The sequence below is a fragment of the Rhinoderma darwinii genome, chromosome 4 (genome assembly GCF_050947455.1).
Source record: "Rhinoderma darwinii isolate aRhiDar2 chromosome 4, aRhiDar2.hap1, whole genome shotgun sequence".
NCBI classification, from domain to species: domain Eukaryota; kingdom Metazoa; phylum Chordata; class Amphibia; order Anura; family Rhinodermatidae; genus Rhinoderma; species Rhinoderma darwinii.
The window spans coordinates 211,558,477-211,572,850 of record NC_134690.1 but is presented as its reverse complement, the minus strand read 5'-3'; the positions used below and the strand labels follow the sequence as shown (position 1 = coordinate 211,572,850).

Genomic DNA, 14,374 nt, shown 5'->3' with positions numbered 1-14,374 from the left:
GACTAGCCAGGTAGAAGCCTATTTGTGACGCCTTGATAATTCATAGAGCGGGCTACCCTGCTTGCTAGGCCAAACAACAACACACCATGCTCTCCCAGCATCAAAGACCTGGCTGTGTCCAAAAGAAGCGAATATAAGTAATAATGAAAAATACCTGGGGTATTAGTGATCATTTTGGCCAAAAGGACGCAAGCTCGCAATCCACGACAAGGATCCCCAGACTTGCGAGTCCCTAACTGGAGCGAAAAGCTCCTGATGTACAGACAAAACAGATAAAAACAAGGACATTTATTCAAAAACACCGAAAAAGGCCATACTTACAAATGGACACAGCCAGGTCTGAAACGCTGATGAAGGCGAGTGAGCAGGTGCTTTAAATAATAATAGCCACTCCCACTAGTCTTGAGGGGAGTGGTATGTGGTGCATGGGATGTGTAGTAAGAAATAATAAATGAATAGTGTATGTGCAAGTGTAATAATGTGAGTGAAATATAGGGGGCAGTAATGAGTGAAGTGCCTAAAAAATAAATGAATAATGGGATGCAAGTGTGTGAAACATGGAGGAATAGTGTGTAAGTCATGAGGCGCAACGTGACTAGCCAGGTAGAAGCCTATTTGTGACGCCTTGATAATTCATAGAGCGGGCTACCCTGCTTGCTAGGCCAAACAACAACACACCATGCTCTCCCAGCATCAAAGACCTGGCTGTGTCCAAAAGAAGCGAATATAAGTAATAATGAAAAATACCTGGGGTATTAGTGATCATTTTGGCCAAAAGGACGCAAGCTCGCAATCCACGACAAGGATCCCCAGACTTGCGAGTCCCTAACTGGAGCGAAAAGCTCCTGATGTACAGACAAAACAGATAAAAACAAGGACATTTATTCAAAAACACCGAAAAAGGCCATACTTACAAATGGACACAGCCAGGTCTGAAACGCTGATGAAGGCGAGTGAGCAGGTGCTTTAAATAATAATAGCCACTCCCACTAGTCTTGAGGGGAGTGGTATGTGGTGCATGGGATGTGTAGTAAGAAATAATAAATGAATAGTGTATGTGCAAGTGTAATAATGTGAGTGAAATATAGGGGGCAGTAATGAGTGAAGTGCCTAAAAAATAAATGAATAATGGGATGCAAGTGTGTGAAACATGGAGGAATAGTGTGTAAGTCATGAGGCGCAACGTGACTAGCCAGGTAGAAGCCTATTTGTGACGCCTTGATAATTCATAGAGCGGGCTACCCTGCTTGCTAGGCCAAACAACAACACACCATGCTCTCCCAGCATCAAAGACCTGGCTGTGTCCAAAAGAAGCGAATATAAGTAATAATGAAAAATACCTGGGGTATTAGTGATCATTTTGGCCAAAAGGACGCAAGCTCGCAATCCACGACAAGGATCCCCAGACTTGCGAGTCCCTAACTGGAGCGAAAAGCTCCTGATGTACAGACAAAACAGATAAAAACAAGGACATTTATTCAAAAACACCGAAAAAGGCCATACTTACAAATGGACACAGCCAGGTCTGAAACGCTGATGAAGGCGAGTGAGCAGGTGCTTTAAATAATAATAGCCACTCCCACTAGTCTTGAGGGGAGTGGTATGTGGTGCATGGGATGTGTAGTAAGAAATAATAAATGAATAGTGTATGTGCAAGTGTAATAATGTGAGTGAAATATAGGGGGCAGTAATGAGTGAAGTGCCTAAAAAATAAATGAATAATGGGATGCAAGTGTGTGAAACATGGAGGAATAGTGTGTAAGTCATGAGGCGCAACGTGACTAGCCAGGTAGAAGCCTATTTGTGACGCCTTGATAATTCATAGAGCGGGCTACCCTGCTTGCTAGGCCAAACAACAACACACCATGCTCTCCCAGCATCAAAGACCTGGCTGTGTCCAAAAGAAGCTTGACAATCGTTTTCCCTTTAGCAGCCCTGTTTTAAAAAAATAAAAATAAAATAGTAACGTATTATAAAAATTGGATTGTATAGCACTATGCAGGCTTAGGCTTCGTTCACATCTGAACGGAGCCCTGACTGACACAAACTGAAACCATAGGTTTCCGTTTCCATCACCATTGATTTTAATAGTGACGGATCCGGTGCCAATGGTTTCAGTTTGTCTCCGTTGTGCAAGAGTTTCTTCGAGACTGCTATTCATCCCATCAAAACGACGGAACCCTTGCACAACGGAGTCAAACTGAAACCATTGGCACCGGGTCAGTCACCATTGAAAGCAATGGTGATGGAAACGGAAACCTATGGTTTCAGTTTGTGTTAGGGCTCCGTCGAATCGGAGCAATGACGCAGATGGGAACATGGCCTTATTTGGTATTTTCTGTTAATGTTGCTTCAAACACTGGGTAGCAATGTCTCGTGTACACATTTTATTTTTATTTTTTCTAAACCTATAGCAAGGTTTTAGTACAAAATTGAAGTCTGGAGCACAAATGGCTGTATATAACCATTTAGGAACACAGTCAAATTTTCATTTTTGACTGGATGGGTGTTCTATGCCGTAAATATTTTTTAGGACTTGCTAGAGAAAATAAACTTGATGAACTTGAAAACAATTCTGAATTACACCATTGATATGTAATACCTGGACTATATAGTTCAAATAATCTTTGCCCTTTTCTGGGTAACATTGACCTTTTATAATCTGGTTGTCTAATAAATTTGTTTCATGTATTATGTTGTTTGGTTCATAACTGCCACTGTGGTTTTACATTTTGTTTAATAAATGTTTGTTTTTTTAACTTATGGACAGGTCAGCATCTTCGCATTGTCAATATGAACCAGCAGAGTGATACAGCTGATCTCTTAGGCGGGTAAGCATATTGTACACTATAATCCTAATATGTAATGGTTCCTCATGAAGACAACCCCTGTTCATATGCCCTATTGAAGGGCTGCCATGAAATTCTATTAATTTGAATGGAATACTACATTATTCCTGTAGTTGTTGCTGCAGGGTAAAGGAGCAGATAAACCGCAAATAGTAAAATTAGCTGTTGTAATAAGGTAGCCCATTTTGTGCGTGATTCTGCAAAATAATATTTCTATGTAACTTGTTAATCGAATGCTGCTTCTAAATAGCAGCAGAATGTAATGTGATCCCACAGTGCTGGCTCCCATACTTGAGACAGGAGACTAGGAGACATTCTTAGGCCTCATGCATACGACCGCAATTGCGAATCAAAATACTGATCCATTCATTTCTATAGCCCACAGACACCTTTCCGTATATTTATGAGAAGGTGTCCGGGCCGTAGAAATGATCCACAAAAAATAGAATTTCCCATGTTTTGATTTTACGGACCGTGCTCCTATACTTTATAATGGGAGCACGGCCCGCAAATGCGGGTGACAGTCTGCAGCCGTCCGTGCCCATAATTATGGCTATGGCCCTGTGCAGGGGGCCTTGAAGAGGACCCTTCCGTATTTCTGACGTTTTTGTTTTAGTAAATTGTTGTATTCCCCATAAAATTTTGTAGCACTCTGCGTTGTGCCATTCTTTTGTTATTCTTTTTAGAAATGTATGAATAAATTGGCAACTCGTTGTACCTTGGCTTTGTCAATGAGGTGTGTCCATACATTCTGATACTCTCTGTGCTGACAATGTTAGACTGTGTAGGGACACACCCTGTTGAATGGTACCTCTTAGTTTGTGATTTTATTCATAATTTTCCAGGAGGAATAACGGAGGTATGGCACAATGCTCCAGAATAGTTATTTTAAAGGGAATGCAAATATTCACTAAAAGGCATGTCCTAACATGAACTGACAGGTCCTCTTTAAAGGAAAAATTGCCTAGACAATTTGCCAGGGTTGAGTGATGAACTATTCCAACTATCTCTGCATCATCACTCACTACTGTTCCTCTGCTACTTCTGCTCTTCTTTTTTTAAACACCGTTTTTCTTTTTACTTGTGTGGGTCAGTTCCAACAGTCCAAAACACTGTTAAGGCCTCATGCACACGACCGTAAAAATTCTCAGTAATTGTGGACCGTAATACGGTCTGCAATTAAGGACCCATTCAGTTCTATTGGCCGCGGACACCTTTCCGGATCCCTACGCATGGGTGTCCATGTTGTAGAAATGTTCCTTAAATTATGGAACGTGTCCTTTCTTATGGGACATGATTACGGGCACGGCCGTGTACATGGGGCCTAATTCTATTCCTATGAATTTTGGCCCTAGCGTATATGCATGTGTGTATTAGATTAGGAAATTATATTGTGAGCCTCCGTAAAGACGTGTAGAGAGAGAGAAAAAGGAATTCATTATTTTTGCAGCTATACAGAGTATGTGGTTGCTATGTGAGTATCAGTAAATTATTGGTTGTATCATCTTAATCCCTTAAAGGGAATGTGTTGCCAGCAAAACATGTTTTTTTTTTTTTTAGTTAAACAATAAGTGTGTAGGTGATTAAACATTGTTCTAATTTTTTTTATTTTTTTCACGAGTCAGGAAATATTATAAATTGGATTCTAATTTATAATATTTCCCAGTGCTTGTCACTAGATGGAGCAATTCCCAAAATTGCAGCATTGCATGTGGTAAAGCAACCACATTGCTTTATGTTGCAAAATTGGGGAAAAATCCCTCGCTCTAGTGAGCTCTCTCAGAATCCCCCCCCTCCTTTATCCTGGCTAGTGCCGGGAGAAACGAGGGGTTTGAACGGTCTAACCTCCTACACTGTGTGTCGCCATTTTTTGAGCTAACAGTGTAGAAGGTTTACATACACTAGTAAACACACACTGAAACACGAGCATACATAGAAATCACTTACCTGCTCCAGTCGCCGCCGCTCCCTCCAGTCCGTCCGCTCCGTCTGCTGCCGCTGCTCCATGTGCACAAGTCCGGAAGCCGCGACCGGAAGTAGTAATCTTACTGTCCGCCCGCGACTTCCGGTCCACAGGAAAATGGCGCCGGACGGCGCGCATTTCAAATTGGACTGTGTGGGAGCGGCGCATGCGCCGTTCCCACACACACGGCGTAGAATATAGTGGATGGAGCGGGCCCCGTTCGCATTCCCCGTTCGCATTCCCTATGGGACTGGAGCTGCCGTATTCCATGTCTCTATGTGTCGTTAATCGACACATACAGAAATGGAAAAAAAAATGGCAGCCCCCATATGGAAGAAAAAGTGTAAAAATAGAAAAAAGTAACACACAAACACACAAATAAATATAAACGTTTTTAATAAAACCCTAACATAAAACTGATATAAAAAAAAAAATTTTGGTGACACTATTCCTTTAAAGAGGCTCTGTTACCAGATTTTGCAACCCCTATCTGCTATTGCAGCAGATAGGCGCTGCAATGTAGATTACAGTAACGTTTTTATTTTTAAAAAACGAGCATTTTTGGCCAAGTTATGATCATTTTCGTATTTATGCAAATGAGGCTTGCAAAAGTACAACTGGGCGTGTTGAAAAGTAAAAGTACAACTGGGCGTGTATTATGTGCGTACATCGGGGCGTGTTTACTACTTTTACTAGCTGGGCTTTCTGACGAGAAGTATCATCCACTTCTCTTCAGAACGCCCAGCTTCTGGCAGTGCAGACACAGCCGTGTTCTCAAGAGATCACGCTGTGTCGTCACTCACAGGTCCTGCATCGTGTCAGACGAGCGAGGACACATCGGCACCAGAGGCTACAGATGATTCTGCAGCAGCATCGGCGTTTGCAGGTAAGTCGATGTAGCTACTTACCTGCAAATGCTGATGCTGCTGCAGAATCAACTGTAGCCTCTGGTGCCGACACGATGCAGGACCTGTGAGTGACGTCACAGATCTGCACTGCCAGAAGCTGGGCGTTCTGAAGAGAAGTGGATGATACTTCTCATCAGAACACCCAGCTAGTAAAAGTAGTAAACACGCCCCGATGTACGCACATAATACACGCCCAGTTGTACTTTTGCAAGCCTCATTTGCATAAATACGAAAATGGTCATAACTTGGCCAAAAATGCTCGTTTTTTTAAAAATAAAAACGTTACTGTAATCTACATTGCAGCGCCTATCTGCTGCAATAGGAGATAGGGGCTGCAAAATCTGGTGACAGAGCCTCTTTAAATACAAAGCCTGTTTTCGTGTTTTCGTTCTTCCCTTCCTGCCTTCCAGGAGCCATAAAATACAAAACACAGCACTTCCATTTTTGGGGTTTCTATTTTTCGACGTTCAGTGTTCTAAAAATGACATGTTAACTTTATTCTGTTGTTCAGTGAGATTATTTATTTAATTTTTTTAAATAAAAACCATTTGTTAGAACATTTTTATTTTTTTATTTAGTGTCGCCATACAGAGACCGATTTTATTTATTTTTTATTTATTTTTTATTTTTTTTATTTTATTATTAATTTTTTTTCCGTCAATGGAGCGATGAGGGCTTATTTTTTGTGGGGCGAGCAGCAGGTTTTATTGGTATTCTTATGGGATATATAAAACTTGTTGATCGTTTTATTAAATTCTGGCAGTTTTTTTTATTTTTTTTTCGGTGTTCAGCTTGTGGGATAAGTAACAGTATGTTCTGAAAGTTTGGACTTTTTTTGGATGCAGTGATGCCAGTTTTATGTTTTTTTTTCATTTTATTTATTCTTTGCGTTTTTATTAAAATGTAAAAGGTGGTTTTTTTTTTACTTTCAACATTATTTGTTTACGTGTTAAAAACTGTTAAATGTATTTTCATTTTTTTTTCTCCAATATATTGTATTAAGTGACCATAAAAGAACATACAGTATAGAAAGTAACTTTTTTTTTTTCTGGTTTTAGTTACAAGCCTGTGGACCACAAACTAATATGGTTACCTTTGCGTGAGGGCTTTGAAGAGCTTTTTACACAAACATTCTCAAGGAGACAAAATACAGTGTTTTTGGGCCACATTAACACATGTTATAAAAAGAACCGGTGGCAGGATCTCCTTAAGTTAATGCAACATGTTCTGAAAAACGCCATGGCTAAGGTTCAGACTGGAGACACGGGTAAGTAAGCATGTGATAACTTGGACAATGTGTGTTTTTTGTTGATTTTCAAGATACCAAGATATATTAATCACTTAAGTTGGATAGTTTTAATATGTTTTTCTTATCTGCTTAATTTACCTTTCCATTAGAATTCATGTTAAAAGAAAAATGGGAAGCGCTTTCTCTGCGCCTCAATCAAGCCCAGCAGCAAATGAGAATGACTGAAAATGCTATGCTTTTTGCATTTGTAGAGGTATGTTTATAATTTTGGATCCCAGCTATAGTAATTTTTCTCTTTGTTTCTAAGTTGTTACTATGATCAATTTATTACTTGCTTACGCCCCATGCACACGACGGTAAAAAGTCTCCGTAATTGCGGACCGTAATACGGTCTACAATTACGGACCCATTTGCATCTATTGCCTGCGGACACCTTGCCGTATCGCTACGGAAAGGTGTCCGTGCCATAGAAGTGTACAGCAAGAGATAGGAAATGTCCTATCTTTTGCTTTTTACGGGCCGTGCTCCCATACTTTGTATGGGAGAACGGGCCGAAAATGCGGCCCGCGGCAGTCGGCCATGCCCATAATCGCGGGCCATGATTACGGGCACGGCCGTGTGCATGAGGCCTTAAAGCCTGCTTTTGTGTATTACAGGAAGACTATAACAATTCAGGACATATGGCATTTATGGAGGATACTAAATTTAAAAAAAGTACCCCAAGATATTTCAATAAAGTACACTGAAGCCTACAAAATTGCTCATCAGTCTTATTACACTACTGTGACTAAGGCCTTATTCACACAACTTCATAAAAATAAGTGTTTTTTTGGTGCTGTTCACACGGCCATATTGTTGTTTTTTTTATAACGAACCATGTGAACAGCCCATGAAGAAATAATACATGTTATATTTTTACAGTTTTCATGGATCCCTCAATAGACTGAGGGATCTGTGAAAATGGGTCATGCACGGATGCAAATCGGCCAATGTGACACACGTTCTTGTGATTAAGTCCTAACCGTTCCAGTCATGTTGCCTTTATTACAGTGGCAGCCGCAGGGCCTCAATTGTAGAAACGGTCACAGTTCTTGTGTATTCCCTGAAAAAAGTTCTGGCATCACCACAATTAGAGGATGTTCACTTGGTTGGGCATCTGGGCCCCTGTTAAGCTTATCTTAACGCACATGGGTGTACAGTTACTGTGTGCCCTGCGGATGAAGTGGGCACAGTAGCAGTGCCGGCGCCATCTGCAGCGGGTGTCTGCTGTAATATAAAGCCAACATCCCGCTGCAATGGTGAACAGTTATCGCCTGCGGTTTAACCCCTTAGATACCGTGGTCAATTATGAGCTCTGCATTTGAGTGGTTGCCTGAAGGGGGGCTCCCTCTGTTCCTCATAGCCCCCAGTGAGTGATTGCGTGGTGCCATTGGTTGCTATGACAACCAGGAAGTCTAACAATGGCCGCCTGCTCGGCCATGCTCGGAAGCCTATTCGGCCCTGCCAAAGGCAGGGCCTTATGAACTGTGAGTTGAAAAATGTGTCTACAAATGTATTTCACCGCTCAGATGTTCTATGGGCATGAGACACAGCTGTGTCATTGTACACACTGGGAGACTGGACTGGACTGGACTGTACTTTGATACTCCAATACAAAGAAAAGCCTTAAAGGGAATGTGTTGCCAGAAAAACATGTTTTTTTTTTAAAAATTAAACATTTAGTGTGTGGGTGATTAAACATTGTTCAAATTTTTTTTATTTTTTTCACGAGTCAGGAAATATTATAAATTAATTCTAATTTATAATACTACCCATTTTTGGTCACTAGATGGAGCTGTCCCCAAAATTGCAGCTTTGCAAAATTGGGTAAAAAGCTCTCGCTCTAGTGAGCTCTCAGCATCCCCCCTCCTTTATCCTGGCTAGTGCCGGGATAGACGAGGGGTTTGAACGGTGTAACCTCCTACACTGTGTGTCGCCATTTTTTGAGCTAACACACAGTGTAGTAGGTTTACATACAGTAGTAAACACACACAAACACGAACATACATTGAAATCTCTTACCTGCTCCTGCCGCCGCGGCTCCCTCCGGCCCGTCCGCTCCGTTTGCTGCCGCTGGTCCAAGTGCAGAAATCCGGAAGCCGCGACCGGAAGTAGTAATATTACTGTCCGGCCGCGACTTCCGGTCCACAGGAAAATGGCGCCGGACGGCGCCAATTTCGAATTGGATTGTGTGGGAGCGGCGCATGCGCAGCTCCCACACAGACGCCGTACACTGCAGTCAATGGGACGGGAGCCGTTCGCAGTCCCTATGGGACTGTGGCTGCCGTATTCCATGTCTGTATGTGTCGTTAATCGACACACACAGAAATGGAACACAAAATGGCAGCCCCCATAGGGAAGAAAAAGTGTAAAAATAAGAAAAAGTAAAACACAAACACACAAATGAATATAAACGTTTTTAATAAAGCACTAACATCTTTAACATATAAAAAAATAATTTGTGATGACACTGTTCCTTTAAACAATTTATGGTGGAATTTAAAAAATAAATACATTTTCAATGGACTAGGGGATGTCACGATACCAGAATTTGGACTTCGATACCGATAGTTTGTGTAGTATTGCCATTTCTATAGCAAAACAATACTTTGCCAACAGTAATAATAAAAAAAAAAAGTTTTTCCATTTTCTGCTCTTTTCAGCATAATGCCTTTATTGTTGATTTTATTATTTCATTCATCTTAAGATTTCATACTTTTTCCTAAGGGTACTTTAGCTCAGGCTGTAAAGAAAGGAGAGTGGATTTTGTTGGATGAAATTAACTTGGCAGCTGCTGAAACTCTGGAGTGCTTGTGTGGTTTACTTGAGGGCTCGTCAGGTTCACTTGTTTTGCTCGACAGAGGCGATACAGGTATGATACTTTTTGTTTTTCTATCACACCCGTTATAATTGCACATACTTAGTTTTTAACTTCCGACAACTAGCATAAAACATGCAAATAAATCTCACGCAAAAAAACATTTACCCTTTAACTGAATATACAGAAACCAAATGTAAAGTATGGGGGGGCTTTATCTACTCCTGGATGTATCAATTTGGTTAAAATGATAGTAAGTGATACTAATTCAGTAAGTGTAAATGCTTGCCTTTTCTACATTTTGTTTTTCACAGAGCCTCTCATTCGACATCCTGACTTTCGATTATTTGCTTGCATGAACCCTGCTACAGATGTGGGCAAGAGGAATTTACCACCTGGAATAAGAAATCGGTAAATACTTATTTGAATAGTTATAATCCTGTTCTGACCTTAGTTTGATGAACTTGCGTCATTGCTTCAGTTTATAATGGGATTGCACAGATGTGCCACTTCTGTTGTACAGCGGATCCAAATAACGCTGAAAAGAACCCATTGACTTAGATTGAAGTCTGGCGAGGTTGCAGCAGTTTATATGGAAAAAATAGCAGGACATACTGCGCTATTCTTGCTTTCAAAAGTAACAGCACTGCTGGCGGAAACCCTGATTGAAACCCCTAACGGTAGTTTGAGCAGAGTCCAACAAGTTCTTATTGAACTCCCTTGCTAGAGTTGTAATTTAGTGGTCCAATCCAAATGTATTTTCTGTTAAAATTCGTTCAGAAGCAGCATCTCTGCTATAAATTGCCGATGTCTCATATTTGTATGTCTAGCTGAATATTCAGGAATAGAAATGCTTTTATCTATCTTGGCGACTGAGATTTTCTCGTGACACATTGGACTTTGTTATTGGCAAAATTTGCTCGATACATTCAGTATTTTAATTAAGAAAAACGCCAAAATTTTGCGAAAATTAAAATTTTTCTAAATTTAAAAGTATCTGCTTGTAAGACAGGCAGTTATACCACACAAAATTGTTGCTAATTAAAATCCCCCATATGTCTATTTTAGATTGGCATCAGTTTTGGAACATCCTTTTATTTTTCTAGGACGTTACGAGGCTTAGAACTTTAGCAGCCATTTCTCACATTTTCAAGAAAATTTCAAAAGGCTATTTTTACAGGGGCCAGTTCAGTTGTGAAGTGGCTTTGAGGGCCTTATGTATTAGAAACCCCCCAATAACTCACCCCATTTTAAAAACTTCACCCTTCAAAGTATTCAAAACAGCATTTAGAAAGTTTCTTAACCCTTTGGATGTTTCACAGGAATGAAAGCAAAGTAGAAGTGACATTTACAAATTTCATATTTTTTTTGTTGCAGAAATTCATTTTTAATGCACTTTTTTTTTGTAACACAAAAAAGTTTTATCAGAGAAATGCAAATCAATATTTATTGCCCAGGTTCTGCAGATTTTGGAAATATCCCACTTGTGGCCCTAGTGTGGTAATATACTGAAGTACAGGCCTCAGAAGCAAAGGAGCACCTAGAGGATTTTTGCGCCTTCTTTTTATTAGGATATATTTTAGGCACCATGCCAGGTTTGAAGGGCACTTGCGGTGCCAAAACAGTGGAAATCCCGCAAAAGTGACCCCATTTGGGAAACTACACACCAAGAAAATTATCTAGGGGTATAGTGAGCATTTTGACCTCACAGGTTTATTGCAGAAATTATTGGAAGTAGGCGGTAAAAATTAAAATCTACAAAGAAAATGTAGGTTTAGCTAATTTTTTTTTTACATTTCCACAAGGGCTAAAGCGGAAAAAGCAACGCAACATTTGTAAAGCAATTTCACCCGAGTAAAACAATACGGCTGTTTGGACACACTGCACGGCTTAAAGGGAAAATGGCTATTTGGCTTTTGGAGATCACATTTAGCAGGAATAGTTTGCGGAGGCCATGTCGCATTTGCAAAGCCCCTGAGGGGGCAAAACAATAAAAACGCCCAAAAAGTGACTCCATTTAGGAAACTACACCCCTTGAGGACTTCATCTAGTGGTGTAGTGAGCATTTTGATCCCACAGGTTTTTTTTTTTATAGAATTTATTTGAATTGGGCAGTGAAAATAAAAACAATTCCTTTCTTCAATAAGTAGCTTTAGCTCCAAATGTTTCATTTTCTCCACAAGTAAAAGGAAACCCTCCCCCCCCCCCAACATTTGTAAAGCAATTTCTACAAAGTACGGCAATACCCTATATGTGGTCATAAACTGCTGTTTGGGCACACAGTGGCGCTCAGAAGGGAAGGAGCGCCATTTGGCTCTTGGAGTTCAGATTTTGCTGGATTGATTACTGGTCGCTATGTCGCATTTGCAAAGCCCCTGTGGAACCAAAACAGTGGAAACCCCCCAGAAGTGACCACATTTTGGAAACTACGCCCTTCAAGGTATTTTACCTAGGGGTGTAGTGAGCATGTTAAACTTGCAGGTGTTTTGCAGAAATTAGTGTGCACTCGATGTTGCAGAGTGAAAATGGGATTCTTTCCATATATATGCCAATATGTGGTGCCCAGCTTGTGCCACCATAACAAGACAGCTCTATAATAATTATGCTGTGTTTCCCGGTTTTAGAAACACCCTACATCTGGCTCTAATCTTTTGCCTGGACGTTTGACAGGGCCCAGGAGTGAGCGAGTACCATGTAAAATTGAGGCCTAATTTGGTGATTTACAAAGTACTGGTTTACAATTGCTGGGCTCTGATGTGAAGTAATAAAAGAAACCCCTGAGAAGTGACCCCATTTTGGAAACTACACCCCTCAAGGCATCAAGAGGTGTAGTGAGCATTTTCACCCTACAGGACTAATCCATAAATTATTGCGCTGCGGATTGTGCAAAGTAAAGATCTAAATATTTCCCTAGATAGACCATTTCTTTTTTTTTTTTTTAATCCGTTCAAGTTTATTCAACAAATAACAGCGTTACAGGTCATCATACAGTCTTAAATGCAATGAAGACAGTATATCAAAGACCCAATTTGTATTGCCAACATAACAAATACACCCATCCCCTGACCCCCCCCCCCCCCCTGCAACCCCTCAGCCGTCCATTTTGCTAAAGGGTTCTATAGATTATCCCCTACTTCTACTTATTCCAGCCCATCTCCTCACTCAATCCCCTCATGGGCATACCAAAGTCATACCATCTGAGTCAAAAATTACCAACCTCACAAGAGAATCCTCCCCATACCCACTATTGCCCTTCCCCTGCCAGTCTCTGTATACCACCTCCACACCTGCGGAGAAGCTGCATTGCCCATCACCACAGTACTACCCTCTGGGACCTCAGAACGCACATCAGTCCTTTCGGCCATGTTAATCTGAAAGAGACGAGTGACGTGCCATGAGTTCGGATGAGGCGCATCCAGGATGATCAATCCACCTAGCCCATTGTTTCTCGAATTTCGTAATAGACTCCCTCTTTGAATATATCTTATACTCCATCAAAACCTTGTAATTGATTGTACCAATTATTTCCTGCTTTGAACCAATCCTTTGCTATACCCTTCCTGACTTGGTACAACATTTTGGCAATAGCCAACTATTCCATCCGATCCCCCTCCAAATCTCCAACATATCCCAGAAGTATCACCATTGGGTTTATTGGAATCTGCACCTCATACACTCGCCCCAGTAACTCTGACATCTCCCTCCACAGTTCCCAAGTTCCCAAGAACCCTGCATGTGATGTCCGCCTTTTCTTCCGGACACCGAGGACACTTTGCATCTGTTCGTAATCCCATACATTTCAGAACCCAGGGGGTCCTATATACCCTTTTTGTATCAAAAAGAGTTGGAACCTCCTTTGCGCTACATTAATGGACAGAAGACTTGGTGACGCAGGACATCCTCCCAGTGATCTTTGGGAACAGGTCCCACATCACGTTCCCATTTAGCTTTAACAGGCGCCATAAGATCCCCCAGATGTTTAGACAAAAACCTGCGATATACCAAAGAGATTAATCCACTCGACGTAACTGCTTTTGCAATATATTCCAACACTCCCATTGCGTGTATAGTCAGGTCTACCCTGGTAGCTTGCGTCTTTAAGGCATGACGAATCTGTAGATACTGATAAAACGTGGATCGAACTGAAACCCATCCCTCAGTTGCTGGAATGATTTGAGGGTATGCCCCTCATACAGTTGTCTTATAATGCCCTGTTGTTCCCAACTCTGCATCCCTTCCAATTTGTACAATTCCCACATATACGGATTCCTCCAAAGTGGAGTATATTTATTACATTCCCCTATCCCCAACAATTGCTTACATTGCCACCACACTTTATGTATGAGAAGCAATGTTGGTTTATTACTCGCTAGCCTCTTATATGTATGTGCTTCCAGTCCTGCCAGCGGGTTGTCCCCTCCCCCCAAATATGATAAATTATGTGCACAGGACCCCCATTTTTCCACCTGTTCCCACCCCCAAAAATGCTGGCATTGAGCAGCCAAGTAATACACCCACGCATTGGGCAGAGCTAGGCCCCCCTCATCC

At 41.2% G+C, this 14,374-nt stretch overlaps 1 protein-coding gene across 8 annotated transcripts in view; it reads left to right on the top strand.

Annotated features, from left to right (window-relative positions):
- MDN1 (midasin AAA ATPase 1) overlaps positions 1 to 14,374 on the top strand; it is a 314,285-nt gene that overhangs the window by 63,375 nt on the left and 236,536 nt on the right. For all 8 annotated transcript variants that reach the window (XM_075862158.1, XM_075862156.1, XM_075862153.1 and 5 more), the window contains exons 15-19: positions 2,771 to 2,831; positions 6,779 to 6,987; positions 7,119 to 7,222; positions 9,736 to 9,880; positions 10,141 to 10,237. In XM_075862158.1, coding sequence (XP_075718273.1) covers positions 2,771 to 2,831; positions 6,779 to 6,987; positions 7,119 to 7,222; positions 9,736 to 9,880; positions 10,141 to 10,237 — 616 coding nt within the window. The remainder of the gene's footprint in view (positions 1 to 2,770; positions 2,832 to 6,778; positions 6,988 to 7,118; positions 7,223 to 9,735; positions 9,881 to 10,140; positions 10,238 to 14,374) is intronic.